Source organism: Tachyglossus aculeatus, chromosome 10 (genome assembly GCF_015852505.1).
Source record: "Tachyglossus aculeatus isolate mTacAcu1 chromosome 10, mTacAcu1.pri, whole genome shotgun sequence".
Lineage (NCBI taxonomy): Eukaryota > Metazoa > Chordata > Mammalia > Monotremata > Tachyglossidae > Tachyglossus > Tachyglossus aculeatus.
This window is the reverse complement of record NC_052075.1, coordinates 2,325,625-2,352,886: the sequence shown is the minus strand read 5'-3', so window position 1 is coordinate 2,352,886 and position 27,262 is coordinate 2,325,625. Positions and strand designations below refer to the sequence as shown.

Below are 27,262 nucleotides of genomic sequence, written 5' to 3'. Positions count from 1 at the left end.
AACCTGATCACCTTATATCCTCCCCAGGGCTTAGTACAGTGCTTTGCACATAGTAACCGCTTAACAAATGCCATTATTATTATTATTATTATTATTATTATTATTTGTTGCTTTCAGACACTGACAAGTCCAATTGGATGCCAGTATTCAATCAATCAGTGGCACTTACTGACTGCTTATTGTGGACAATACAATTCTCGTTCCCTGCCCTCAACAACCTTAGAGTCTAGAGGGGGATCCAGACATTAATATATATTATAATTTATTATATATACAATATATTATGTTAATATACAATATATATGATATTAATATATATTAATGTCTGTCTCCCCCTCTGGACTCTATATTCATATCTATATTTTTATATGTTTATTTCACTCTCTGGACTGTGGGCAAGGATCATGCCCTCTTATTCTGTCTTCCCAGGCTCCTAGAGCAGAGCCGTTCGCACAGCGTTAGCTCATATCCCCCAGAGTGACCGAGTAAATCATTAAGCGCTTAACAAATACCAACATTATCACTCTTATTATTCAGCAAAATAATTTTGGATCGAAGTCACGTAAGAGTGGTCTCTAGTAAAATGGGAATTAAAACTGTGAGCCCCCCAGGGGACAACCTGATCGCCTCGTAACCTCCCCGGCGCTTAGAACAGTGCTTTGCACAAAGTAAGAGCTTAACGAATACCACTATTATTATTATTATAATATTCATATATTCATATATTCATTCATTTACTTATTTATTTATTTGTTTATCTATTTATTTATCTATCTATCTACTTATTTATTTATTTATTTATTTATTTATTTAAATAAATTATGGATTCTGCTACTTTAGTTCCCAGAGGCATTACTTCTGGGAAGGATGCCATTCCAGCAACAGAAAGGCAGAAGCGGCAGAATAACCCGAGAGCAGTGACTGTCGTCTACTTCAGATGACCACGATCAAACGGTGGAAGAACCTCCGACCAACAAATGCAACTGGAGAGGAAGACTCCTCATCGACTCCCGAGGAGGTGCTCAGCCTCGGCCTCTATTTCCCCATAAGGAGGATAAACGGTATGTATCACTTTCACGGGAAAAAAGTCAGCGTGGTTTAGTAGACACAGCACGGGCCCGGGTTCTAATCCCAGCCCGGCCACTTGCCTGCCGTGTGACCTTGGGCAAGTCACTTCGCTTCTCTGGGCCTCAGTTGCCTCATCTGTAAAACGGGATTTAAGACTGTGAGGCCCGAGTGGGACAGGGACCGTGTCCAACCTGCTTAACTCGTATCTTCCTCAGCGGGATTTTAGACTGTGAGCCCACTGTTGGGTAGGGACTGTCTCTGTATGTTGCCAATTTGTACTTCCCAAGCGCTTAGTACAGTGCTCTGCACATAGTAAGCGCTCAATAAATACGATTGATGGTGATGATGAAGACTGTGAGGTCCACGTGGGACCTGTATATATGTATATATGGTTGTACACATTTATTACTCTATTTATTTATTTATTTATTTTACTTGTACATTTCTATCCTATTTATTTTATTTTGTTGGTATGTTTGGTTCTGTTCTCTGTCTCCCCCTTTTAGACTGTGAGCCCACTGTTGGGTAGGGACTGTCTCTATGTGTTGCCAATATGTACTTCCCAAGCGCTTAGTACAGTGCTCTGCACATAGTAAGCGCTCAATAAATACGATTGATGGTGATGATGAAGACTGTGAGGCCCACGTGGGACACGTGGGACCTGTATATATGTATATATGGTTGTACAGATTTATTAATCTATTTATTTATTTATTTATTTTACTTGTACATTTCTATCCTATTTATTTTATTTTGTTGGTATGTTTGGTTCTGTTCTCTGTCTCCCCCTTTTAGACTGTGAGCCCACTGTTGGGTAGGGACTGTCTCTATGTGTTGCCAATTTGTACTTCCCAAGCGCTTAGTACAGTGCTCTGCACATAGTAAGCGCTCAATAAATACGATTGATTGATTGATTGATTGATTGACAGGGACCGTGTCCAACCTGCTTAAATCGTATCTACCTCGGCGCTTAGAACAGTGCTTGCCACACAGTAAGCACTTAAGTAGTAGTAGTAATAATAATAATAATAATGATGATGGCATTTATTACCACATAGTAAGCACTTAACAGGTAATAATAATAATAATGATGATGGCATTTATGAAGCGCTTACGATGTGCAAAGCACTGTTCTAATGATTATTATTGCTGGGATTTCCTTATCCTCTGCGAGCCTCAGTTTCCTCATCTGTATAACGGGGATATTGATATACGGTATTATTTTTGGAGCCTTATTTAGTTTCCGGGGCCTCTCTGAGGTGGAGCCTGCCCTTCTTAGACGTCGCCGGGAGGGAGGGCCGGCTCTTACGACGACGACCCCCTGAGAATAGACATGTTGGGATGCCCTGGCTCTTGAGCTGGCCGCCGGCTACTCCGGAGCGGGGTCCCTGGCAGGCTTCGTTCAGCCCCTGGTCAGATCAGGGGAAAGAGCCCGGGCTTTGGAGTCAGGGGTCACGGGTTCAAATCCCGGCTCCGCCAACCGTCAGCTGACTTTGGGCAAGTCGCTTCACTTCTCCGTGCCTCAGTTACCTCAGTTGTAAAATGGGGATTAAAACTGTGAGCCCACTGTGGGGCAACCTGATCACCTTGTAACCTCCCCAGCGCTTAGAACAGTGCTTTGCGCATAGTAAGCGCTTAACAAATACCAACATTATTGACAGTGACAGATGGGCTCTATGGCATCGAATCTGCTTCGATGAGAGGTTCCTGACCGAACACAGCAGCTGCGAATTATGGAGTCAATCAGAGAAGCAGCGTGGCCTCGAGCGTAGAACCTGGGCCCCGGAGTCAGAAGGAGCTGGGTTCTAATCTCGGCTCCGCCGCTCGTCTGCTGTGCGACCGCGGGCAAGTCGCTTCACTTCTCTGGGCCTCAGTGACTTCGTCTGGAAAACGGGGATTTTAAGACCGTGAGCCCCGTGTGGGGCTTCACTGTGTCTAACCTGATTAGCTTGTCTCTATCCCGGCGCTCAGTACAGCGTCTGGCACATGGAATCGTTTAACAAATGCCATTGCAAAAATAAAAATAAAATAAAGGGCTTTTGGAATTTCTGTCTTCTGCTCCAGCTGGGCCCTGAAACACACATCAATACTTCCTGAAGGAAGCAGACTGGATTAACGGAAACGGCCCGGATTTGGAAGCCGGGGGACCTGGGTTCTAATCATGGCTCTGTCACTCGCTTTGGGTGAGTCATTAAATTTCTCTGAGCCTCGGTTTCTCATTTGTAAAATAGGGATACAACACCTAGTCTCCTTCCCTTTTTGCCTGGGGAGCCCCAGGAGGGAGAGGGACTCTGACAGTTCTGCTTCTGCTCTCTATCCCGGCTCTTAGTATGGTGTTTGGCACATAGTAAGCGCTTAACAAGTTCCACGATGACTATTTACACACATCCTAAGGCAGAGGAGTGAGTTCCGACAGAGGACTGGGAAATCAATCAATCAATCACTCGTATTTATTGAGCGCTTACTTTGTGCAGAGGAAAGCAGTTAGGGACCAGAGGACAGAGCAGGGAGCGATGCGTCCGGAAATCCGGGCTCTAGTCCCGGCTCTGCCCGGCCTGCTGGATAATAATAATAATAATAATGGTGGCATTTATTAAGCGCTTACTACGTGCAAAGCACTGTTCTGAGCGCTGGATGACCCTGGGCCAGTCACGTCACCAACCCGGGCCTCAGTTCCTCCTCTATGAAATGGGGATGATAATACTTGGCTCGCAGGGGTGTTCTGAGGAACGAATGAGCCGAGGCGAGAGCGCTTTGGAAAAATGAAGCGTGCAATACGGACACCGGGAAAATGCTAAGAAAGGAGATGACGTATCAGTGTCTCCTCTGGAGGGATGGAAAATGTGTGTTTTTGGGTGGGGTGGGAGGAGAGTTATCTGTATATATGTATATATGTTTGTACGTATATACGTATGTACTAGAGAAGCAGCGTGGCGCAGTGGAAAGAGCCCGGGCTTCGGAGTCAGTGTTCATGGGTTCAAATCCCGGCTCCGCCAACTGTCAGCTGTGTGACTTTGGGCAAGTCACTTAACTTCTCTGTGCCTCAGTTCCCTCATCTGTAAAATGGGGATTGACTGTGAGCCCCCCGTGGGACAACCTGATCACCTTGTATCCCCCCAGTGCTTAGAACAGTGCTTTGCACATAGTAAGCACTTAATAAATGCCATTATTATTATTATTACTCTATTTATTTTACTTGTACATATCTATTCTATTGATTTTATTTTGTTAACATGTTTTGTTTTGTTCTCTGTCTCCCCCTTCTAGACTGTGAGCCCACTGTTGGGTAGGGACCGTCTCTATATGTTGCCAACTTGGACTTCCCAAGCGCTTAGTACAGTGCTCTGCGCACAGTAAGCGCTCAATAAATACGATTGATTGATTGAGAGTTTTGGTCTGAAATTCACTCGCTTGGCCCTCCCACCCCGAGAGCCCCGCGCTCAGCTTGGCAGGTCTGACGCCGAGACGTCGCCCCGTCCCGTGTCGGGTCGGGGGGACTTACCCGGGCTCTTCCGGGCGCCGTTCGGTGACGGGGGGAGTTAGGTGGCAGCCCCCAGACATGCTCTCCAACTGGGTGGCTATGGCGCTGATGTTGGTATCTGCCACGACCTGAAAATAAAATTGGAGAAACTTCAAACTGAGATCACCAGCCCGTGCACCACTCGGCAGGGCGGGCAGGCCGCGTTGAAACCGACAAGATGAAGCACTTTTTGTACCCATAGGGCGATGAGAATATATTTTTTTTTAATGGCATTTATTAAGCGCTTACTATGTGCAGCGCATTGGTTCCCACAGGAGAGTGTGCAGGATTTGGACCGTCTCACAGGCTTGTGGTCGGTGATGGGGAACAGCTAAGAGGATTGGAGTGCCACTCTTAACCAGTAAGCTGTGTGGTCTAGTTCATTCATTCATTCATTCAATCGTATTTATTGAGCGCTTACTGTGTGCAGAGCACTGTATTAAGCGCTTGGAAAGTCCAAGTTGGCAACATATAGAGACGGTCCCTACCCAACAGTGGGCTCACAGTCGAGGTGCCATCCCCCCCATCTTACCTCCTTCCCTTCCCCACAGCACCTGTATATATGTATATATGTTTGTACATATTTATTCCCACTGTTGGGTAGGGACTGACTCCAAAGCCCGGGCTCTTTCCACTGAGCCATGCTCTATATGTTGCCAACTTGTACTTCCCAAGCGCTTAGTACAGTGCTCTGCACACAGTAAGCGCTCAATAAATACAAATGAATGAATGAATGAATGGGTTCTAATCCCAGTTCCGCCACTTGTCTGCTGTGTGACCTTGGGCAAATCACTTCACTTTTCTGGGTCTCAGTTCCCTCACCCGGAAAATGGGGATGAAGACTGGGAGCCTCATGTGGGACAGGGACTGTGTCCAATCTGACCCAGCTGGTACCTACCCCAGGGCTTTGATCAGTGCTTAGCACATCACTTAACAAGTACCATAAGTATTGAGAAGCAGCGTGGCTCAGTGGAAAGAGCCCGGGCTTTGGAGTCAGAGGTCACGGGTTCAAATCCCAGCTCTGCCAACTGTCAGCTGTGTGACTTTGGGCAAGTCACTTCACTTCTCTGGGCCTCAGTGACCTCATCTGGAAAATGGGGATGAAGACTGTGAGCCCCCCGTGGGACAACCTGATCACCTTGTAACCTCCCCTGCGCTTGGAACGGTGCTTTGCATCATCATCAATCGTATTTATTGAGCGCTTACTGTGTGCAGAGCACTGTACTAAGCGCTTGGGAAGTACAATTTGGCAACATATAGAGACAGTCCCTACCCGACAGTGGGCTCACAGTCTAAAAGATAATAATGGCATTTGTTAAGCGCTTACTATGTGCAAAGCACTGTTCTAAGCGCTGGGGGGGATACAATGTGATCAAGTTGTCCCACGTGGGGCTCACAGTCTTAATCCCCATTTTTACAGATGAGGTAACTGAGGCTCAGGGAAGTTAAGTGACTTGCCCAAGGTCACACGGCAGACTTGTGGTGGAGCCAGGATTCGAACCCATGACCTCTGACTCCAAAGCCCGGGCTCTTTCCACTGAGCCACGCTGCTTCTCTAACCACGCTGCTTCTCTAGCCACGCTGCTTTGCACATAGTAAGCGCTTAATAAATGCCATCATTATTATTATTATTGCCATTATTAGTAACAGCATACAAGACAGGGTCACTGCCCTTTTGGAAACCGACAAATACTTCATATCCACCTGTCTTCTCTTAGAACGTGGGGGTCCTGAAGATAATAACCCAACTGTTTTGTGGTTCTTTTCCTGACCCTATGCCTCGCTGTTTTCAGACCGACGTACGGTGTTGAAATGTTCTAACCACAGACTGGAGCAACAACTTGAGGCCTGGTGCAATTTTAAGTGCGCCGTACATCCGAAATGCATAGATGCCACACCGACGCAGCAACGGGAGACAATAAGTGCTCGATTAATACGACCGAATGAATGTTCGAATGAACAGAAACTGAACACTCAACGATACCCGCAGCAGCGTAGGAGGGGCTCAACAAGAGCTCGTTGTGAGCAGGGAATGAGTCTGTTTACTGTCCTGTTGTACTCCCCCTGAGCACTTAGTAATAATAATAATAATAATAATAATAATGATGATGGTATTTGTTAAGCGCTTACCGTTCTAAGCGCTGGGTAGGTTACAAGGTGACCAGGTTGTCCCACGGGGGGGTCACAGTTTTAATCTCCATTTTCCAGATGAGGGAACGAGGCCAGAGAAGTGAAGTGACTTGCCCAAAGTCACACAGCTGACAGTTGGCGGAGCCGGAATTTGAACCCATGACCTCCGACTCCAAAGCCCGGGCTCTTTCCACTGAGCCACGCGGCTCTATCTCACATCCATTTTTCCACCTGGCTCTCCACCCCCCGGGACTGGACTGTGAGCCCACTGTTGGGTAGGGACTGTCTCTATATGTTGCCAACCTGCACTTCCGAAGCGTTTAGTACAGTGCTCTGCACATAGTAAGCACTCAATAAATACGATTGAATGAATGAATGAATGAATGAATGAATGGATGGCGGGGTTTCAAAGTGAACCTGCAATGTTCGGTTTCTAGACTGTGAGCCCACTGTTGGGTAGGGACCGTCCCTATATGTTGCCAACTTGTACTTCCCAAGTGCTTAGTACAGTGCTCTGCACACAGTAAGCGCTCAATAAATACGATTGATTGATTGATTGATTTCAACCTTTCAACACCCCGAAGATCCGCAGGAGCGGACCCACAAAGGAAGGATCTGAACCAGGGAGGGAAACGCCAAACCCCCCCACATCTGCTAGGGAAGAAAGACCGCGGAAACTTTTCCGGCTCTTCCCCACACCGGGCGACGAGGATTCCGTATTTACAAATCTGCAGCTGGCCGCCAGAAATATATCAGAGTTCAACACCCTGGCGGGGGAAAAAAAGCTTATTTTTATCTCATTTCGCCACCTGCACAAGGCAGATTAAATTGGAGAGAGATGCTCCCGGAGACGATACCCGTCCACCCCCTGAGACGCTAATCTCCCCCAGGCAAGCGGCAGTCGAAGATTCCTTGTGAGGATATATTTGATAATATGATTTCTCCACGCCAGTGAACATAATTATCTGACCTCTCCCAGCAGGTAGCCAGGAGGCTGTTTAACTTGATAATATATAGAATTATTTAATGGCAGCACAGGGAGGATGACCAGGCCGTTTCTGTGACCTGCCTTTCAGTGAAACAGAATTCAGGGCTTGAGTCAGATTAAAGGATTTGGCGTTCTCTTATTTTCAATTTCCCAAAGTCCAAAGGGAAGCAGCGTGGCCCAGTGGCTAGAGCTCGGGCCTGGGAATCGGAAGGACCTGGGTTCCAATCCCGGCTCCGCCACTTGTCAGCTGTGTGACTTGGGGCGAGTCACTTAACTTCCCTGGGCCTCAGTTCCCTCATCAGTAAAATGGAGATTAAGACTGTGATCACCTTGTATCCCCCCCAGCGCTTTGCACATAGTAAGCGCTTAACAAATACCGATATTATTATTATTATTATTATTGTTAATCCCTTATTTGAACACAGGGGAAATGGGGGGAGAGGGCAGAGACAGAACGAGAAACAGCATGGCTTGGGAGTCAGAGGTCGTGGGTTCTAATCCCGGCTCTGCCGCTTGTCTGCTGTGTGACCTTGGGCAAATCATTTCTAGACTGTGAGCCCACTGTTGGGTAGGGACTGTCTCTATATGTTGCCAACTTGGACTTCCCAAGCGCTTAGTCCAGTGCTCTGCACACAGGAAGCGCTCAATAAATACGATTGATTGATTGATTGATTTCACTTCTCTGGGCCTCAGTTCCCTCATCTCAGCAGCGTGGCTCAGTGGAAAGAGCCCGGGCTTGGGAGTCAGAGGTCGTGGGTTCAAATCCCGGCTCCTCCGCTTGTCGGCTGCGTGACTTTGGGCAAGTCACTTAACTTCTCTGCGCTTCAGTTACCTCATCTGTAAAATGGGGATGAAAACTGTGAGCCCCACGCGGGACAACCTCATCACCTTGTATCCTCCCCAGCGCTTAGACCAGTGCTTCGCACGTAGTAAGTGCTTAACAAATGCCATTATTATTATTATTAAAATGGGGATTGAGACTGTGAGCCCCATGTGGGACAACCTGATGACCTTGTATCGACTCCAGAGCTAAGAACAGTGCTTGGCACATAGTAAGCGCTTAACAGATATTGTCATCGTCCTCATCATCAATGATCCGAAGATCGACGAAAAAAGTCCTTGCTTCTGCTGGGGTCCGGGTTTACAGTCCTCCCTGTGGGAAGGGAATGCGGCTTCCAACTCCGTTGCAGTGTCGTCTCCCAAGTGCTTAGTACAGTGCTTTGCACGCAGTTAGCAGTCCATGATTGAGGTGCTGAGGGGGAGGCGGGGACTTGCTTTGACTTTAATTTCCCAGATGCATCTTAGACTAGCAGCCATTTGGTCATTTGCCCTCGCTTCGCCTACAGGGATCATCAATCGTATTTATTGAGCGCTTACTATGTGCGCTTACTATGTGGTTTTCGTACCAGCAGGTCTGACCACGACCATCAATCCATCATATTCCAATCGATTAGCGCTTAGAACAGTGCTTGGCCATGGGAAGCGCTTAACAAATACCACCATTATTATATTTATAGAGCGCTTACTGTGTGCAGAGTACTGTACTGTACTAAGTGCTTGGGAGACTCCAATATAACAGAGGTCGTAGACACGTTCCCTGCCCGCAAGGAGCTCATTTAGCTTTAATTCTATTTGTTCTGACGACTTGACACCCGTCCACGTGTTTTGTTTTGTCGTCTGTCTCCCCTTTCTAGACTGTGAGCCCATTGTTGGGTAGCGACCATCTCTATATGTTGCCGAATTGTACTTCACAAGCGCTTAGTACAGCGCCCTGCACACAGTAAGCGCTCAGTAAATACGACTGAATGAACTGAATGAATGAATGAAGAGGTATGATGGATCTCTGTCTCCCCCTTTTAGACTGTGAGCCCACTGTTGGGTAGGGACCGTCTCTATATGTTGCCAACTTGTCCTTCCCAAGCGCTTAGTACAGTGCTCTGCACACAGTAAGCGCTCAATAAATACGACTGATTGATTGATTGATTAGTTGCTCCAAGGAAACTCGCTTTCCATCGAATCTACTAGATGCACACACAGAAAATCTGCCTTTTCCTTGTAATGTTTTAACCTGGGAAAGGCTTATTCTGCTTCTGATGAGATCTGGTGAGATACAGGACTTTTAACAGCCCCCCGCTTACATTGATAATAATAATAATAATGACATTTATTAAGCACTTACTATGTGCAAAGCACTGCTCTAAGCGCTGGGGAGTTTACAAGGTGATCAGGTTGTCCCACATGGGGCTCACAGTCGTAATCCCCATTTTACAGATGAGGTAACGGAGGCACAGAGAAGTGAAGTAACTTGCCCAAGGTCACACAGCTGACAAGTGGCGGAGCCGGGATTTGAACCAATGACCTCTGACTCCAAAGCCCGGGCTCTTTCCACCGAGCCACGCTTACGATACACCAGCTTTTGCGTATCAATCCAAAGTCTGCATTTTAGGAGACATGGGAAAATGCCGAGCATCCAGAGGTTAAAAAAAAAAAGGAAGGCTAAATGACTCTACAATCTATTTCTTCCCTTGAGAAAAGAGAGGAAACGGGGAGGAAAGGGAAGAGAATCAATCAATCGTATTTATTGAGCGCTTACTGTGTGCAGAGCACTGTACTAAGCGCTTGGGAAGTACAAGTTGGAAGCAACATGACCTAGTGGATAAATCACAGGTTTGGGTGTCAGAAGGACCTGAGTTCTAATCCTGACTCCACCACTTGTCTGCTGTACGACTTTGGACAAGTCACTTCACTTCTCTGGGCCTCGGTTACCTCATCTGTAAAATGGGGATTAAGGCTGTGAGCCCCACGTGGGATAGGGACCGTCCAACCCAATCACCTTGTATCTACCCCAGCTGTTAATACAGTGCCTGGCACGTAGTAAGCACTTAATAAATACCACAACTATTATTATTAAATAGGACGGGGACTGTGTCTAATTAACTTGTACCCCAGTTCTTAAAGCGGTGTTTGACACATAGTAATCGCTTAACAACTATCCTCCCCTGTCCCCCCGTCCCAAAAATAAAAAATGAGGAGGAGAAAGGGAATGAATACTTTGGACATCTCAGTCACAGCCTGGGGGCAGAAGAAAAGAAGCAGCGTGGCTCAGTGGAAAGAGCCCGGGCTTTGGAGTCAGAGGTCATGGGTTCGAATCCCGACTCTGCCACATTCACTTAACTTCTCTGGGCCTCAGTTACCTCATCCGTAAAATGGGGATTAAGACTGTGAGCCCCCGTGGGACAACCTGATCACCCTGCATCCTCCCCAGCGCTTAGAACAGTGCTTTGCACATCGTAAGCGCTTAACAAATGCCAATTAAAAAAAAAGAAAAAAAAGAAATCATTCCCTACTCCGACGAGCGAACCTGGGTGTATGAACGATTTGCAGGAGCCAAGAGCCAGCCGTGTGTTGATTTATCAAGTGTGGCAAAGAGTCATTTTCCTCCCCTTGATCTGTTTTCCAGAAAATCGTGCTCCCCGCCCGACTGGGTGGCAGTCAAGAATTTCTGAATAAAAATAATAATTTCTTGCTATCCCCCTGCCTAATTCATCCTTCTGGGCCACACTAACGACCGTCAGCCGCGCTCTATCTTTTCTGCTCCCTACTTATCTTATTGTGTGTTGCCAATTTGTACTTCCCAAGCGCTTAGTACAGTGCTCTGCACATAGTAAGCGCTCAACAAATATGATTGATTGATTATCTACTCTGAGTAGTGGGCTCCCCTCTCATCCATCACCGTACCTGCAGGACGATGCTTCCGTAGGCGTTCTTTAGGAGGTGAACCACATCGGCGTGAGACAGCCCGTCCACAAGTTGCCCGTTGATGCTGACGATCCGATCTCCGACCTGGGAGGGCGAGATTCCCACCGTGAAGGAAAATTCGATCCGAGAAGCGTGCGGGAAAACGCGCCGGGAAGCCCAGCCGGGTGCGGCCTTTGTGGGGAATCTGAAAGCCCCTTGAGCTCCGGGAGGAGAAGGAGGAACAGGGAGGTGAATGATTCCTAAACCGACGGCGGCCCCAGAACGGGGTCGTCTTTGGTGACTGAATAATCTGGCGTCGGGAAAAATAATACTAATGTTAATAATAATAATGTTGGCATTTGTTAACAAATGGCAGGGAGAGCAGGCTGGGGGCTTTTGGTAATTGGGACACCACCCCCCGAACGGTCGCCAAAAAGCGGGGTGTTCAAAATAGCTGCCGGACAAAATCCACACAGCCAAGGCCAAACCCCTCAGCTCTGTTTTTCTTGGTGACTCTGAAGGAATTGAGGGGCTCTAGGAAAATGGAAGGGATATCATCATCATCATCATCAATCGTATTTATTGAGCGCTTACTATGTGCAGAGCACTGTACTGAGCGCTTGGGAAGTACAAATTGGCAACACATAGAGACAGTCCCTACCCAACAGTGGGCTCACAGTCTAAAAGGGGAGACAGAGAACAAAACCAAACATACGAACAAAATAAAATAAATAGAATAGATATGTACAGGTAAAATAAATAAACAGAGTAATAAATATGTACAAAAATATATACATATATATATTTGGGGAGTTCTTTGGGAAAGAAGCTTAGACTGTGACCACCACAAGGGTCAGGGATTGTGTCTGATTACCTATCTATTCTATTTATTTTATTTTGTTAGTACGTTTGGTTTTGTTCTCTGTCTCCCCCTTCTAGACTGTGAGCCCACTGTTGGGTAGGGACTGTCTCTATGTGTTGTCAGCTTGTACATCCCAAGCGCTTAGTACAGTGCTCTGCACACAGTAAGCGCTCAATAAATACGATTGATTGATTACCTTCTATCTACCCAGCGCTTAGTACAGTAAGCACTCGGTAAACACCACTGTTATCATCATCATCCAGTTAGACCACATTGCACCTGGGGTTAAAAGTGAATATGAAACATGGCACAGGAATCCAATTTATTCCTCGCAGAGAGGGGACTTGGGTATAATCTCTCCCCCTTTTAGACTGTGAGCCCACTGTTGGGCAGGGACTGTCTCTATATGTTGCCAATTTGGACTTCCCAAGCGCTTAGTACAGTGCTCTGCACACAGTAAGCACTCAATAAATACGATTGATGATGATGATGATAATCGAGAGGCAGTGTGGGCCAGGGGATAGAGCACAGGCCTAGGAGCCATGGGTTCTAATCCCGGCTCCACCTCACGCCTGCTGTGTGACTTCGGACATGTCACTTCGCTTCTCTGGGCCTCAGTTAACTCATCTGGAAAATGAGAATTACGACCGTGAGCCCCATGTGGGACTCATGGTCCAACCTGATTAGCTCATATCTACCCTGGCGCTTAGTACAGTGCCCCATACATAGTAAGTGCTTAACAAATGCCATTAAAAAAACAAACTGATCGAGGTTTCAGATAAGCACCATCATCATCATCATAATGTTGGTATTTGTTAAGCGCTTACTACATCATCATCATCAATCGTATTTATTGAGCGCTTACTGTGTGCAGGACACTATACTAAGCGCTCGGGAAGTACAAGTTGGCAACATATAGAGACAGTCCCTACCCAATAGGTACTGTTCTAAGCGCTGGGGAGGATACAAGTTGACCAGCTGTCCCATGGGGGGCTGGCAGTCTTAATCCCCATTTTACAGATGAGGTAACTGAGGCACAGAGAAGTGAAGTGGCTTGCCCAAGGTTTTGAGGCTGGATGCCGCGAGGCCCGGTGGAAAGAACGTGGAGGTCTAGTCCCGACTCTGCCCCTGGGCTGCTGTGTGACTACAATTGAGACGCTTCACCAGACTGGGCCTCCAAGTTCTCATCTGTAAAATGGGGAGAAGAGTCCCGCGCTCCTTCCCGTGAGCCCCGGGCGGAGCAGGCAACCTCTCCGGTGGGTAGCCCAGCGCTCAGGTACAGAGTGAGCGCCTAGCAAACACTGTAGTTATTCTACAGACCCAATGGAAATCGGGGTTCAGCGCAAGTCGCCGCATAGGAGTGCTTAAGCGCTTAGTACAGTGCTCTGCACATAGTAAGCGCTCATTAAATACGATTGATGATGATGATAGGAGGCCTTCCCAGACTGAGCCCCTTCCTTCCTCTCCCCCTCGTCCCCCTCTCCATCCCCCCCATCTTACCTCCTTCCCTTCCCCACAGCACCTGTATATATGGCTATATGTTTGTACATATTTATTACTCTGTTTATTTATTTATTTATTTTACTTGTCCATATCTATTCTATTTATTTTATTTTGTTAGTATGTTTGGTTTCGTTCTCTGTCTCCCCCTTTTAGACTGTGAGCCCACTGTTGGGTAGGGACTGTCTCTATATGTTGCCAATTTGTCCTTCCCAAGCGCTTAGTACAGTGCTCTGCACATAGTAAGCGCTCAATAAATACGATTGACGATGATGATGATGATGATAATCCGGTTCCCCCGAACAGCTTGTCCACGCGAAAGTGAAGGTCTGGGCTGTGAGGCGAAGGGCCCGGAGGGCCCACTGTTGGGTAGGGACCGTCTCTATATGTTGCCAACTTGTACTTCCCAAGCGCTTAGCACAGTGCTCCGCACTCAGTAAGCGCTCAATAAATACGACTGAATGAATGAATGAATGAGGGTGCTCTCTGTTCCCCCCGCCGCCGTTCACTTACTTTGAGTTTGTGCGTGCGGGCGGCCACTCCGCTGACCTGGATCATAGCGATAAAGATGGGGATGTCTCCTAGAGGGCTCCCCTTCCCCCCGGCGATGCTGATGCCCAGAGCGTCACTGGGGCCCTAAGGAGAAGGAAAACACGGCCATCACGTCCGACGCCGGATGGGAGACCTCAGCTGTGGCGGGGCCTGAGGTAGAACGAGCCCTGACCTTAGGAGACGACCGCACGAGCTGAGCCCAGACTCCTGGAGTCCTCCGACCTCCCATCCCGGCCTGGGGAGGGGAAGGGAACCAGGATGGATGCAGCGAGTACCACTGCTGACGGACTCCTCACCCTGGGCTTCCAGGCTGTCCATCCATCCCCTCGCCCCCTCCTACCTCCCCTCCCTTCTCTCCTTCTCCATGGCAGCCCGCACCCTCCGCTCCTCTGCCGCTAATCTCCTCACCGGGCCTCGTTCTCACCCGTCCCGCTGTCGACCCCCGGCCCACGTCCTCCCCCGGGCCCGGAATGCCCCCAATCCCTCTGCCCATCCGCCAAGCTAGCTCTCTTCCTCCCTTCAAGGCCCTACTGAGAGCTCACCTCCTCCAGGAGGCCTTCCCAGACTGAGCCCCCTCCTACCCCCGTCTTACCTTACCTTAGAGGTCGTGGGTTCTAATCCCGGCTCTGCCACTTGTCAGCTGTGTGACCTTGGGCAAGTCACTTCACTTCTCTGGGCCTCAATTCCCTCCTCTGTAAAATGGGGATAATAATAATAATAATAATAATGACATTTATTAAGCGCTTACTATGTGCAAAGCACTGTTCTAAGCGCTGGGGAGGTTACAAGGTGATCAGGTTGTCCCACGGGGGGCTCACAGCCTTAATCCCCATTTTACAGATGAGGTAACTGAGGCACAGAGAAGTTAAGTGACTTGCCCAAAGTCACACAGCTGACAGTTGGCAGAGCCAGGATTTGAACCCATGACCTCTGACTCCAAAGCCCGGGCTCTTTCCATTGAGCCACGCTGCTTCTCTTTGAGTTTGGGGATGAAGACTGTGAGCCCCACCTGGGGCAACCTGATTACCTTGTATCTACCCCAGCGCTTAGAACAGTGCTTGGCACATAGTAAGCGCTTAACAAATACCAACATTATTATTATTATTATTATTAGTACTATTATTATTATCTGCACCATCACCGTGGAGCTTGAGGTGCCCAGCCGCCCCCGACGGGGTGGCAGAGGGTCATCCAGAAGCCGCGCTGTGGATACTTCCATTTCCTGTCTGGGTGGGGGTGGGTGGGAGGGAATCAATCAATCAATCATATTTATTGAGCGCTTACTGTGTGCAGAGCACTGTACTAAGTGCTTGGGAAGTCCAAGTTGGCAACATACAGAGACGGTCCCTACCCAACAGTGGGCTCACAATCTAGAAGGGGGAGAAGGGAAGCACGTATACTCTGGAGGAAGTCACAGCACGGCCGATTTGGACGCCGAAAACGTTGCCAATAATAATGATGGCATTTCTTAAGCGCTTACTATCAATCAATCAATCAATCGTATTTATTGAGCGCTTACTGTGTGCAGAGCACTGTACTAAGCGCTTGGGAAGTACAAGTTGGCAACATATAGAGACAGTCCCTAACCAACAGTGGGCTAACAGTCTAAAAGGGGGAGACAGAGAACAAAACCAAACTAACAAAATAAAATAAACAGAATAGATATGTACAGGTAAAATAGAGTAATAAATATGCACAAACATATATACCTATATACAGGTGCTGTGGGGAAGGGAAGGAGGTAAGATGGGGGGATGGAGAGGGGGACGAGGGAGACTATGTGCAAAGCCCTGTTCTAAGCGCTGGGGGGGATATAAAGTGATCAGGTTGTCCCATGGCGGGGCTCACAGTCTTCATCCCCATTTTCCAGATGAGGGAACTGAGGCCCAGAGAAGTGAAGTGACTTGCCCCGAGTCACACAGCAGACAAGCGGCGGAGCCGGGATTGGAACCCATGACCTCGGACTCCCAAGCCCGGGCTCTTTCCACTGAGCCACGCTGCCAATGAACAGCTGGCGGGGAGGGGACCACGGCGAAATCACCAACTCACCCTCGTTATCTCCACGGTCCTCGGGCCCGTATCGGCGCCTGGAAACACAGAGGCACGCAGTTACCTTTCCGAATGAAGAGATGAGAGAATGGAGAGAGAAAATTGGCGGCCGGGGAGGGTCTTCCCCCCACCCGCCACTTTCAAGAACGAATTCGATTGTATTCTATTTATTTTATTTTGTTAATACGTCCCGGGGCTGTGTCCCCTAAATTTTTGGGGGGGTCTGTGTGCCGTCACCTGGGGAGTTGGCAACCACTGGGCCCGCTGGGATGGAGGGGAGGGTTGTCCCCATGACGACGGAATAATGCGCCGCTCGAAGGCATGGAGGAGGGCCAGCAGTGGCATTTTGGACCAGACATCCATCTTTTTTGATTGAATTAACGACCAACATGCCCATTATAGCAGTTGTGTCCTCTCCCTCCAGTAGTGTATATATGTTTGTATACCATCATATACAAATACCATTATTATTATATATATATATATAACAAATACCATTATTATTATATTGTTTATATCTTGTGTATATTTATATATTGTTATATATAAACAACAAATACCATCATTATCATATATGATATATAAATATATTAACATATATTAATATATAATAATGGTACCTGTTATTCATAATATATTGTCATATATAAATAACAAATACTATTATTATCATATATATAGCATATTAATATATTAATATATAATAATAACGGCATTTGCTATCCATAACAAATATATTGTCATATATAAATGACAAATACCATTATTATTTCATATATAGCATATTAATATATACTAATATAGCAATATATTTAATAATTAATACATTAAGTAATAATGGCAATTGTAATATAATGGTAACTATAAAATAATAACATATTATGTATAATGGTGATTATAATATAATAATATTGTTATATTAATCAATAATCAATATAATATATAATAATGGTATTTGTTATTTATATATAACAATATATAAATATACACAATATATAAACAATATAATAATAATGGTATTTGTTATATATATATATAATGGTATTTGTTAAGCGCTTACTATGTGCAAAGCACTGCTCTAAGAGCTGGGGAGGCTACAAGGTGATCAGGTTGTCCCACAGGGGGCTCACAGTTCTAATCCCCATTTTACAGATGAGGCAACTGAGGCCCAGAGAAGTGAAGTGACTTGCCCAGAGTCCCACGGCTGACAGTTGGCAGAGCTGGGATTTGAACCCATGACCTCTGACTCCAAAGCCCGGGCTCTTTCCACTGAGCCACGCTGCTTCTCTTATATACACACATATATGTATATATACATATACATATAGTAGTGTATACATGTTTGTACAGATTTATTACTCTATTTTACTTGTACATATTTACTATTCTATTTATTTTGCTCATGATGCGTATCTAGCTTTATTTCTATCTATTCTGATTACTTGACACCTGTCCACATGTTTTGTTTTGTTGTCTGTCTCCCCCTTCTAGACTGTGAGCCCGTTGTTGGGTAGGGACCGTCTCTAGATGTTGCCGACTTGTACTTCCCAAGCGCTTAGTCCAGTGCTCTGCACACAGTAAGCGCTCAATAAATACGACTGAATGAAAGAAGGGACACATTTGCTTCCCACAGGGAACTTGCGCTCTAACAGCAGAGAAAGAAATGCCAATATTTACGGGATGAGTCAGAATAAATAATTACGCATGAGTGTCGAAGGTTTTATGTGGCCTTGAGTACCTTATAACTGATTTTCAACCATCATTCAACAGTATTTATCGAGGGCAGAGTCCTGTACTAAATACTCGGGAGAGTACAAGTAGAATTATTCATTCACTCATTCATTCAATCGTATTTAATGAGCGCTTACTTTGTGCAGAGCACTGTACCCAAATTACTAGAATTACTAGAATTACTAGTGATGCTCCCTGCCTTGAAGGGGCTTCCAATCTAGCGGAGAAGAACAGCTCTAAACTAATTTATAAATCCAAGGAAAAAGGAAGAGGAGATGGTTTTATGCGGCTTTGAGTACCTTATAACTGATTTTCAACCATCATTCAATAGTATTTATCGAGGGCAGAGTCCTGTACTAAATACTCGGGAGAGTACAAGTAGAATTATTTATTCATTCATTCATTCAATCGTATTTATTGAGCGCTTACTGTGTGCAGAGCACTGTACCCAAATTACTAGAATTACTAGCGATGCTCCCTGCCTTGAAGGGGCTTCCAATCTAGCGGAGAAGAACAGCTCTAAACTAATTTATAAATCCAAGGAAAAAGGAAGAGGAGATGGTTTTATGTGGCTTCGAGTACCTTATAACTGATTTTCAACCATCCTTCAATAGTATTTATCGGGGGCAGAGCCCTGTACTAAATACTCGGGAGAGTACAAGTAGAATTATTCATTCATTCATTCATTCAATCACATTTATTGAGCGCTTACTGTGTGCAGAGCACTGTACCCAAATTACTAGAATTACTAGCGATGCTCCCTGCCTTGAAGGGGCTTCCAATCTAGTGGAGAAGAACAGCTCTAAACTAATTTATAAATCCAAGGAAAAAGGAAGAGGAGATGGTTTTATGTGGCTTTGAGTACCTTATAACTGATTTTCAACCATCATTCAATAGTATTTATCGGGGGCAGAGCCCTGTACTAAATACTCGGGAGAGTACAAGTAGAATTATTCATTCATTCATTCATTCAATCACATTTATTGAGCGCTTACTGTGTGCAGAGCACTGTACCCAAATTACTAGAATTACTAGCGATGCTCCCTGCCTTGAAGGGGCTTCCAATCTAGCGGAGAAGAACAGCTCTGAACTAATTTATAAATCCAAGGGAAAAGGAAGAGGAGATGGTTTTATGTGGCTTTGAGTACTTATAACTGATTTTCAACCATCATTCAACAGTATTTACCGAGGGCAGAGTCCTGTACTAAATACTCGGGAGAGTACAAGTAGAATTATTCATTCACTCATTCATTCAATCGTATTTATTGAGCGCTTACTGTGTGCAGAGCACTGTACCCAAATTACTAGAATTACTAGCGATGCTCCCTGCCTTGAAGGGGCTTCCAATCTAGTGGAGAAGAACAGCTCTAAACTAATTTATAAATCCAAGGAAAAAGGAAGAGGAGGTTTTTATGTGGCTTTGAGTACCTTATAACTGATTTTCAACCACCATTCAATAGTATTTATCAGGGGCAGAGCCCTGTACTAAATACTCGGGACAGTACAAGTAGAATTATTCATTCATTCATTCATTCAATCGTATTTATTGAGCGCTTACTGTGTGCAGAGCACCGTACCCAAATTACTAGAATTACTAGCGATGCTCCCTGCCTTGAAGGGGCTTCCAATCTAGCGGAGAAGAACAGCTCTAAACTAATTTATAAATCCAAGGAAAAAGGAAGAGGAGATGGTTTTATGTGGCTTTGAGTACCTTATAACTGATTTTCAACCATCATTCAATAGCATTTATAGAGGGCAGGGCCCTATACTAAATAGTCGGGAGAGTACAAGTAGAATTCTTCATTCATTCATTCATTCAATCGTATTTATTGAGCGCTTACTGTGTGCAGAGCACTGTACCCAAATTACTAGAATTACTAGCGACGCTTCCTGCCTTGAAAGGGCTTCCAATCCAGCAGAGAAGACCAGCTCTAAACTAATTTATAAATCCAAGGAAAAAGGAAGGGGAGATATACGTAAGCTCCTTTAGTCTACTGGACTCTCCCAAGCGCTTAGAACTGTGCTCTGTACTCAGTAAGCACTCAGTAAATGCAATTGATTGATCGATGTCCGGTAGCTCGACCCACGTTCCATTTTTGAAGAATACACTAGGAATTAATGAGGATACACTAGAAATTAATGATAGTTTGCACGGGGTGACAAACGGTATTTGGTGACCGGAAGGAATTCTGCAGGGTTATTCCAAAGGCTATTCTGGTCTTCCAATTAGCTGGGTGGCCTAGCCGGAATGAAATTCCCAGTTTTAAATTCAGGATTTTGGGCTTCTCTTGGAAACAAACAAACGATCTCTCTCCTGACCTCTCTCCAAGTCACCCCCTCTGCGATTTCCCCCCCCCAAAAACTCCATCCCAAGCGGCTGCACAAGCAGGACCCGAACGCAATGCTTGCTTTTCACGACCGCTTTGCCGAACGGCCTGGTCAGGCATCACCTGAATTCCTCTGAGAGGAATCTCCCGAGGACCTCTTGGTACCGACGAGATTTTGCAGGCTGGTGATGACCGGTGTGAGGGAAGGATGGAAGTTCCCATGGGCGCTGTGCTGACTCGTCTGAAAGGGAAATTAAAAAATATTACGATTCCTATCGTTGTTGTTATGACCGGGGGACTCCTAGGACAAGGGGTGAAGATGACCCTGGGTGACCCCATCGTGCCCAGCTTTTCTCAAGTGAGCTTGTATCCCCCCCAGCGTTTAGTACAGCGGCCGGCACATAGTAAGCGCTTAACAAATGCCATAGTAAAAATGAAGCGATGCCAACCGGCAGCAGACTTCGAATGGCCTTGGCTTCGAATGGCTCTGCACTCGGTGAGCGCTCAATAAATACGATCGGATCAACTGAATGAACGGCCCCGGGTGAGCCAGGCCCAGCTCGAGGAGCGGACCGGCTGTTGGGAGTTCGACCGAGGGGAACGCATCCTGCGCCCCGAACCGTGGCCAACCGGCGGGTTTTTTCCGCCGGAAGGCGAGATTCCCAAGTCTCCTGAAGCTCCGTCAGTCCCGAGCCGGGAATCGGCTCGGCCCCTGAATTTCCAAGAGCCGCGGTCTCTCCGAGAAAACAGAGACAACAGTGTTTTCTGCGGCACCGGGGCCAACACGGCATATGGGCCGGGCTTCTACTGTCCTTTCAAATGTTTCTTCAACAGTAGGTTGGCACCATCTGATGGGCAGGGTGCCAGCCTGTCTCGCTGCTAACGCTCCTTCCCCTAACACTAGGTGTTGGGAGGATGCTTAGGGAAGTAATATACAGGGTGTCCTTACACCGACCTTTCTTAAACACACAGACACACAAACGCCAGATTGTGTGGCTGCCTGTCAAGAGCCGAACCCCCGCCTCCCCCAGCTCTGGGCCCAAGCCGCCCTCCTGTCGATGAATTTGAAGTTAGAGGATCTGCGATGGACGGGGGACCCAGCTTTCCGCTCTTCCCAGCCTCCCCCCCTGCCCTGGGGGACTGGCTGAAAGTTAAAAGTTGTACCTATTTATTCTATTTATCTTATTTCGTTAATATGTCTTGTTTTGTTGTCTGTCTCCCCCTTCTAGACTGTGAGCCCGCTGATGGGTAGGGACCGTCTCTATATAATAATAATAATAATGATGGCATTTATTAAGCACTTACTATGTGCAAGGCACTGTTCTAAGCGCTGGGGAGGTTACAAGGTGATCAGGTTGTCCCACGGGGCGAGGGGGGGGGTGGGGCTCACAGTTTTAATCCTATTTTCAGATGAGGTAACTGAGGCCCAGAGAAATGAAGTGACTTGCCCAGAGTCACACAGCTGACAAGTGGCGGAGCCGGGGTTTGAACCCATGACCTCTGACTCCAGAGCCCGGGTTCTTTCCACTCAATCGTATTTATTGAGCGCTTACTGTGTGCAGAGCACTGTCCTAAGCGCTTGGGAAGTACAAGTTGGCAACATAATGTTGCCATATACATAGTTGTTGCCAACTTGTACTTCCCAATCAATGAATCAATCGCATTTATCGAGCGCTTACTGTGTGCACAGCACTGTACTAAGCGCTTGGGAAGTACAAGCTGGCAGCATATAGAGACAGTCCCTACCCAACAGTGCTCAGCACACAGTAAGCGCTCAATAAATACGACTGAATGAATGAATGAATGAATAAAGCCCTGGTCTGAAAACTGCCTTCCTCCTACTCTTCTCTGCCCAAGTTATTAACAGGAAGCAGTGTGACCTAATGGCTAGAGCCCAGGCCTGAGAGTCAGAAGATCATGGGCTTTAATCCCGGCTCCGCCACTCAATCGTATTTATTGAGCGCTTACTGTGTGCAGAGCACTGTACTAAGCGCTTGTACACTCCCCTGCTGTGTGGCTTCGGGCAAGTCGCTTCACTTCCCTGGGCCTCAGTTACCTCATCGGTAGAATGGGGATAGAGACCGAGAGCCCCCCATGGGACAAGGACTGTGTCCAACTTGATTTGCTTGTATCCACCCTAGCGCTTAGTACGGTGCCTGGCACATTGTCAGCGCTTAACAAATACTTCAATTACCAACTCTGTTGTACTGTACTCTCGCCAGCACTTTGGACTGTGTTTTATACACAGTAATCAATAAATAGAACTGACTGATTGTCTCCCACCATCTAACTGTGGGAGTCCTTCACGGATAAGTTCTCAATCCCTTTCTTTACTCCATATTCACCCATGCCCTTGGAGAACTCATTCACTCTCTTTGCTTCAACTATCATCTCTACGCAAATGTAACCTCCCCAGCGCTTAGACCAGTGCTTTGCACATAGTAAGCGTTTAATAAATGCCATCATCATCATCATTATTATTGCTAATATTTCCAACGGAGGCCTTCCCTAAGCCCTCTTTTCCTTCCCTTCTGCATCGCCCTGACTTGCTTCCTTTATTCATCTCCCCTCCCAGCCCCACAGCACTTATTCATTCATTCAATCGTATTTATTGAGCGCTGACTGTGTGCAGACCACTGTACTAAGCGCTTGGGAAGTACAAGTTGGCAACATATAGAGACGGTCCCTACCCGACAGCGGGCTCACGGTCACTTATGTCCATATCTGTCGTTTATTGATTTCTGTTAATGCCCATCTCCCCCTCTGGACTGTCAGCTCGCTGAGGGCGGGTACTGTGTCTGTTCTAGTGTACTCTCCTAGGTGCTTAGTACAGTGCTCTGCACGCAGTCAGCGCTCAATAAATACGACTGACTGATCGGCTCTCCACTCCTCTCACTCCCGGCCCTGCCTGCCTGACAGGGAAATGCCAGGTCTGACTCAATATCCGGACAATATTGGTCCACTCAATCGATGGTGTTTATTGAGCCCTTATTCGTTCATTCATTCATTCAATCGTATTTATTGAGCGCTGACTGCGTGCAGAGCACTGGACTAAGCGCTTGGGAAGTCCAAGTTGGCAACACATAGAGACGGTCCCTACCCAACAGTGGGCTCACAGTCTAGAAGATGTGCTGAGCACTGTATTAAGCGCTTTGGAGAGTACAATACAAAGAATTAGCAGTCACGTAGCCTGAAGCCCCCACGTCCCCGGGCACTGGGGTCCATGGGAACCAGCTTTCCCCCCCCGCCACCCGCCCCCTGCCCAGGAGCGAAAGGCCAGCGCTGGGGCAGAAGATGATGGATCCCTGAGTAAAATCTTCAGAAATTATGCGGTCTATTGTCTCTCAAAACTGGGTCAATCGGACCGATAAAGGAGAGCCTAATTTTTTTTAAGGACATAGCACCTTTAGGATTCCTTGCGGGAGTTTTTCTAATCCCGGTGCCTACCCACAACGAGCTTATTGTCTAGAGGGGAGACAGGCGTTAATATAAATTAATAAATTCCTTCCTCTTCCAGCTACTAGGACGCGGAAGGGCAGATTTCCGCTTTCCGCGGCCTCGCCGGACGGGTTCAGCCGGGCCAGCGAGAGCCACGGCGGCTTCTGGCCTTCTCGCCCAACCCCAGGCGGGGTCTGCCCACCCTTATCGTGCGACTAAAAATACCCCGGAACGAGCGTGAAAAACTTGGCACTCCTTCCGGCCTCGCAAAACCCTTTCCCAGGGAGCGGAACGGTTTTACGAGCCCGCCGGCCCCCACCTCCGGGAGATGGGATAAATGGAAGCGGCGCTCCCACGCCCCGCTGCGAGGAGGTCGTTTGGGCGAGCCCACTCTAATTGAAGGGGCAGAACAATTTGGCGCGAATAAGGGTCAAATCGCCGCCAGATGTTTTTTCTCATCAACACCGGGACGTCCAGGCAGCCGCCGGCGGGCGTCGTTTGTGTGTGTGTGGAGAGAGGCGCGGGGGGACGGCCCGTTCGCACTCACCTGGCTGCCCTGAGACGTCTTCCCGGTAGCCAGCCACGAGCCGGCCCTGAGCCTCCCGATTTCCAACTGGACCAGGCCCTGAGCACACTTGGGAAACAAGAACGCGGCTCTCAGGTCCCGAAGGTCGACCGGCGCGGACGTCCGGGAAAACGGGAGGGACGGGGGACGGGGAGAGCCGGTAACTGGGAATCTCGGGACGGCCGGTATTCATTCATTCAGCCTTAGAGGCCCTGTCACCGGCCCGTTAGAAAGCCGAGAAGATACGAACGTCAAGATGGCCAAGTTCCCGGGGGTGACTGGTTTAGGACCGGAGCGTGTATTAGAGCTCGCGTTACTCCCTGATCTAATTAAACTTTTAGACTGTGAGCCCACTGTCGGGTAGGGACTGTCTCTATTTGTTGCCAATTTGTACTTCCCAAGCGCTTAGTACAGTGCTCTGCACATAGTAAGCGCTCAATAAATACGATTGATGATGATGATGATTCAATCATTCGATCGTATTTAGTGAGCACTGTACTAAGCGCTTGGAGGAGGACAAGAGAACAATAAGCAGACACATTCCCGGTCCATAACGAGCTCGCAGTCTAGGGAAGCGGCATGGCCTAGTGGCTAGAGCCCGGGCCTGGGTTCTAATCCCGGCTCCGCCACTCGCCTGCTGTGTCACCTTGGGCAAATCACTTCACTCTCTGGGCCTCAGTTACCTCATCGGGTTGAGGCCGAGAGCCCCACGGGGGGACAGGGACTGGGTCCAACCTGATTTGCTTGCGTCCACTCCAGCGCTCAGTACAGTACCCGGCCCATAATAAGCGCTTAACAAATACCATAATTATGAATTATTACTATTAGAGGGGGAGATGGACATTTACATAAAGCAATAAATGACAGATATGTATGTAAGTGCCATGGGGCGGTGACTAAGCAGCGTGGCTCAGTGGAAAGAGCCCGGGCTTTGGAGTCAGAGGTCGTGGGTTCAAATCCCGCCACTTCTCAGCTGTGTGACTTTGGGCAAGTCACTTCACTTTTCTGGGCCTCAGTTACCTCATCCGGAAAATGGGGATGAAGACCGTGAGCCCCCTGTGGGTCACCTTGTAACCTCCCCAGCGCTTAGAACAATCAATCAATCAATTGTATTTATTGAGCGCTTACTGTGTGCACAGCACTGTACTAAGCGCTTGGGAAGTACAAGTTGGCAACATATAGAGACAGTCCCCACCCAACAGTGGGCTCACAGTCTAAAAGGGGGAGACAGAGAACAAAACCAAACATACTAACAAAATAAAATAAATAAGAACAGTGCTTTGCACATAGTAAGCGCTTAGTAAATGCCATCATTATTATTATTAATAAAGGGAGCAAGTCAGGGCGGTGCAGAGGAGAGTGGGAGAAGAGGAACGGGGGGGCTTAGTCAGGGAAGGCCTAAGTTTCAATCTCCTCCCCCTGGGCTCGCCTTTGGCTGGAAGGTCGGATCATCATCATCAATTGTACTTATTGAGCGCTTACTATGTGCAGAGCACTGTACTAAGCGCTTGGGAAGTACAAATTGGCAACATATAGAGACAGTCCCTACCCAACAGTGGGCTCACAGTCTAAAAGGGGAAGACAGAGAACAAAACCAAACATACTAACAAAATAAAATAAATAGAATAGATATGTACAAGTAAAATAAATAGATAGAGTAATAAATATGTACAAACATATATATATATATATATACAGGTGCTGTGGGGAAGGGAAGGAGGTAAGAAGGGGGGGATGGAGACGGGGACAAGGGGGAGAGGAAGGAAGGGGCTCAGTCTGGGAAGGCCTCCTGGAGGATGAGGAACAAAGAACAAAGGACTATTATGTGTCCACCCTTTTCTCTCTGTTCCCTGCTGATGAGCAGCAGCATTAATTGTAGTAATAATAACAATAATAGCATTTCTTAAGCGCTTACTATGTGCCAAGCACTGTTCTAAGCGCTAGGAGGGATACAAGCATGGTGGCCTAGAGGCTAGAAGCCGGGCCTGGGAGTAAGGAGGCCTGGGTTCTAATCCCGGCTCTGCCACTTGGCTGCTATGAGACGCTGGGCAAGTCACATCTCTGGGCCTCAGTTGCCTCATCTGTAAAATGGGGCATGGGCGGTGTCCAACCTGATTAGCTTCTATCTACGTGTCCCAAGGGGAACCCGGGGAACCACCATCTCAAAGTCAAATGCTACTTTATTACCCTATTTATGTATTTATTTTACTTGTACATATCTATGCTATTTATTTTATTTTGTTACTATGTTTGGTTTTGTTCTCTGTCTCCCCCTTCTAGACTGTGAGCCCGCTGCTGGGGAGGGACCGTCTCTATATGTTGCCAACTTGGACTTCCCAAGTGCTTAGTACAGTGCTCTGCACACAGTTAGCGCTCAATAAATACGACTGATTGATTGATTGATTGATTGATTGACTGCCCGAGCCAGCAAGCTGGAACCTGGAAGCGTGCGTGGGACACCGCCCCCGCAACCGACGCTCTACACAATCGAAACCAAGCTGGCATTCAGCTCACGAGGGGGTGGGTCGCTCAGAAAGCTGCCCTGAGTCCCTTATCCACCACCCGACGGGTTCGCTTCGGTTTAGTAATAATAACGATGGTATTTGTTAAGCGCTTAACTAGTGCCAGGCATCATGGTCCTCTAACGTTTTCTCAATCCATCAAATTTAGTGAGCACCTACCTTGTGAGGAGCACTGTCCTAACCACTTGGGAGCAGGCGCTTAACAAATACCATTAAAAAAAAAAAAAAGAATTCGTCGGTGAGGACAAGCCCCTTCTAGAAGACAAGGGGGG

The 27,262-nt window shown here is 47.3% G+C and overlaps 1 protein-coding gene across 1 annotated transcript in view; it reads right to left on the bottom strand.

The window, feature by feature from the left end:
- Positions 1 to 27,262, bottom strand: part of PATJ (PATJ crumbs cell polarity complex component) — a 254,691-nt gene that overhangs the window by 7,345 nt on the left and 220,084 nt on the right. The window contains 6 exon segments of the mRNA XM_038752385.1: positions 4,571 to 4,677; positions 11,445 to 11,549; positions 14,320 to 14,442; positions 16,408 to 16,445; positions 20,589 to 20,706; positions 24,451 to 24,537. Of these exon segments, the coding sequence (XP_038608313.1) occupies positions 4,571 to 4,677; positions 11,445 to 11,549; positions 14,320 to 14,442; positions 16,408 to 16,445; positions 20,589 to 20,706; positions 24,451 to 24,537 (578 nt within the window).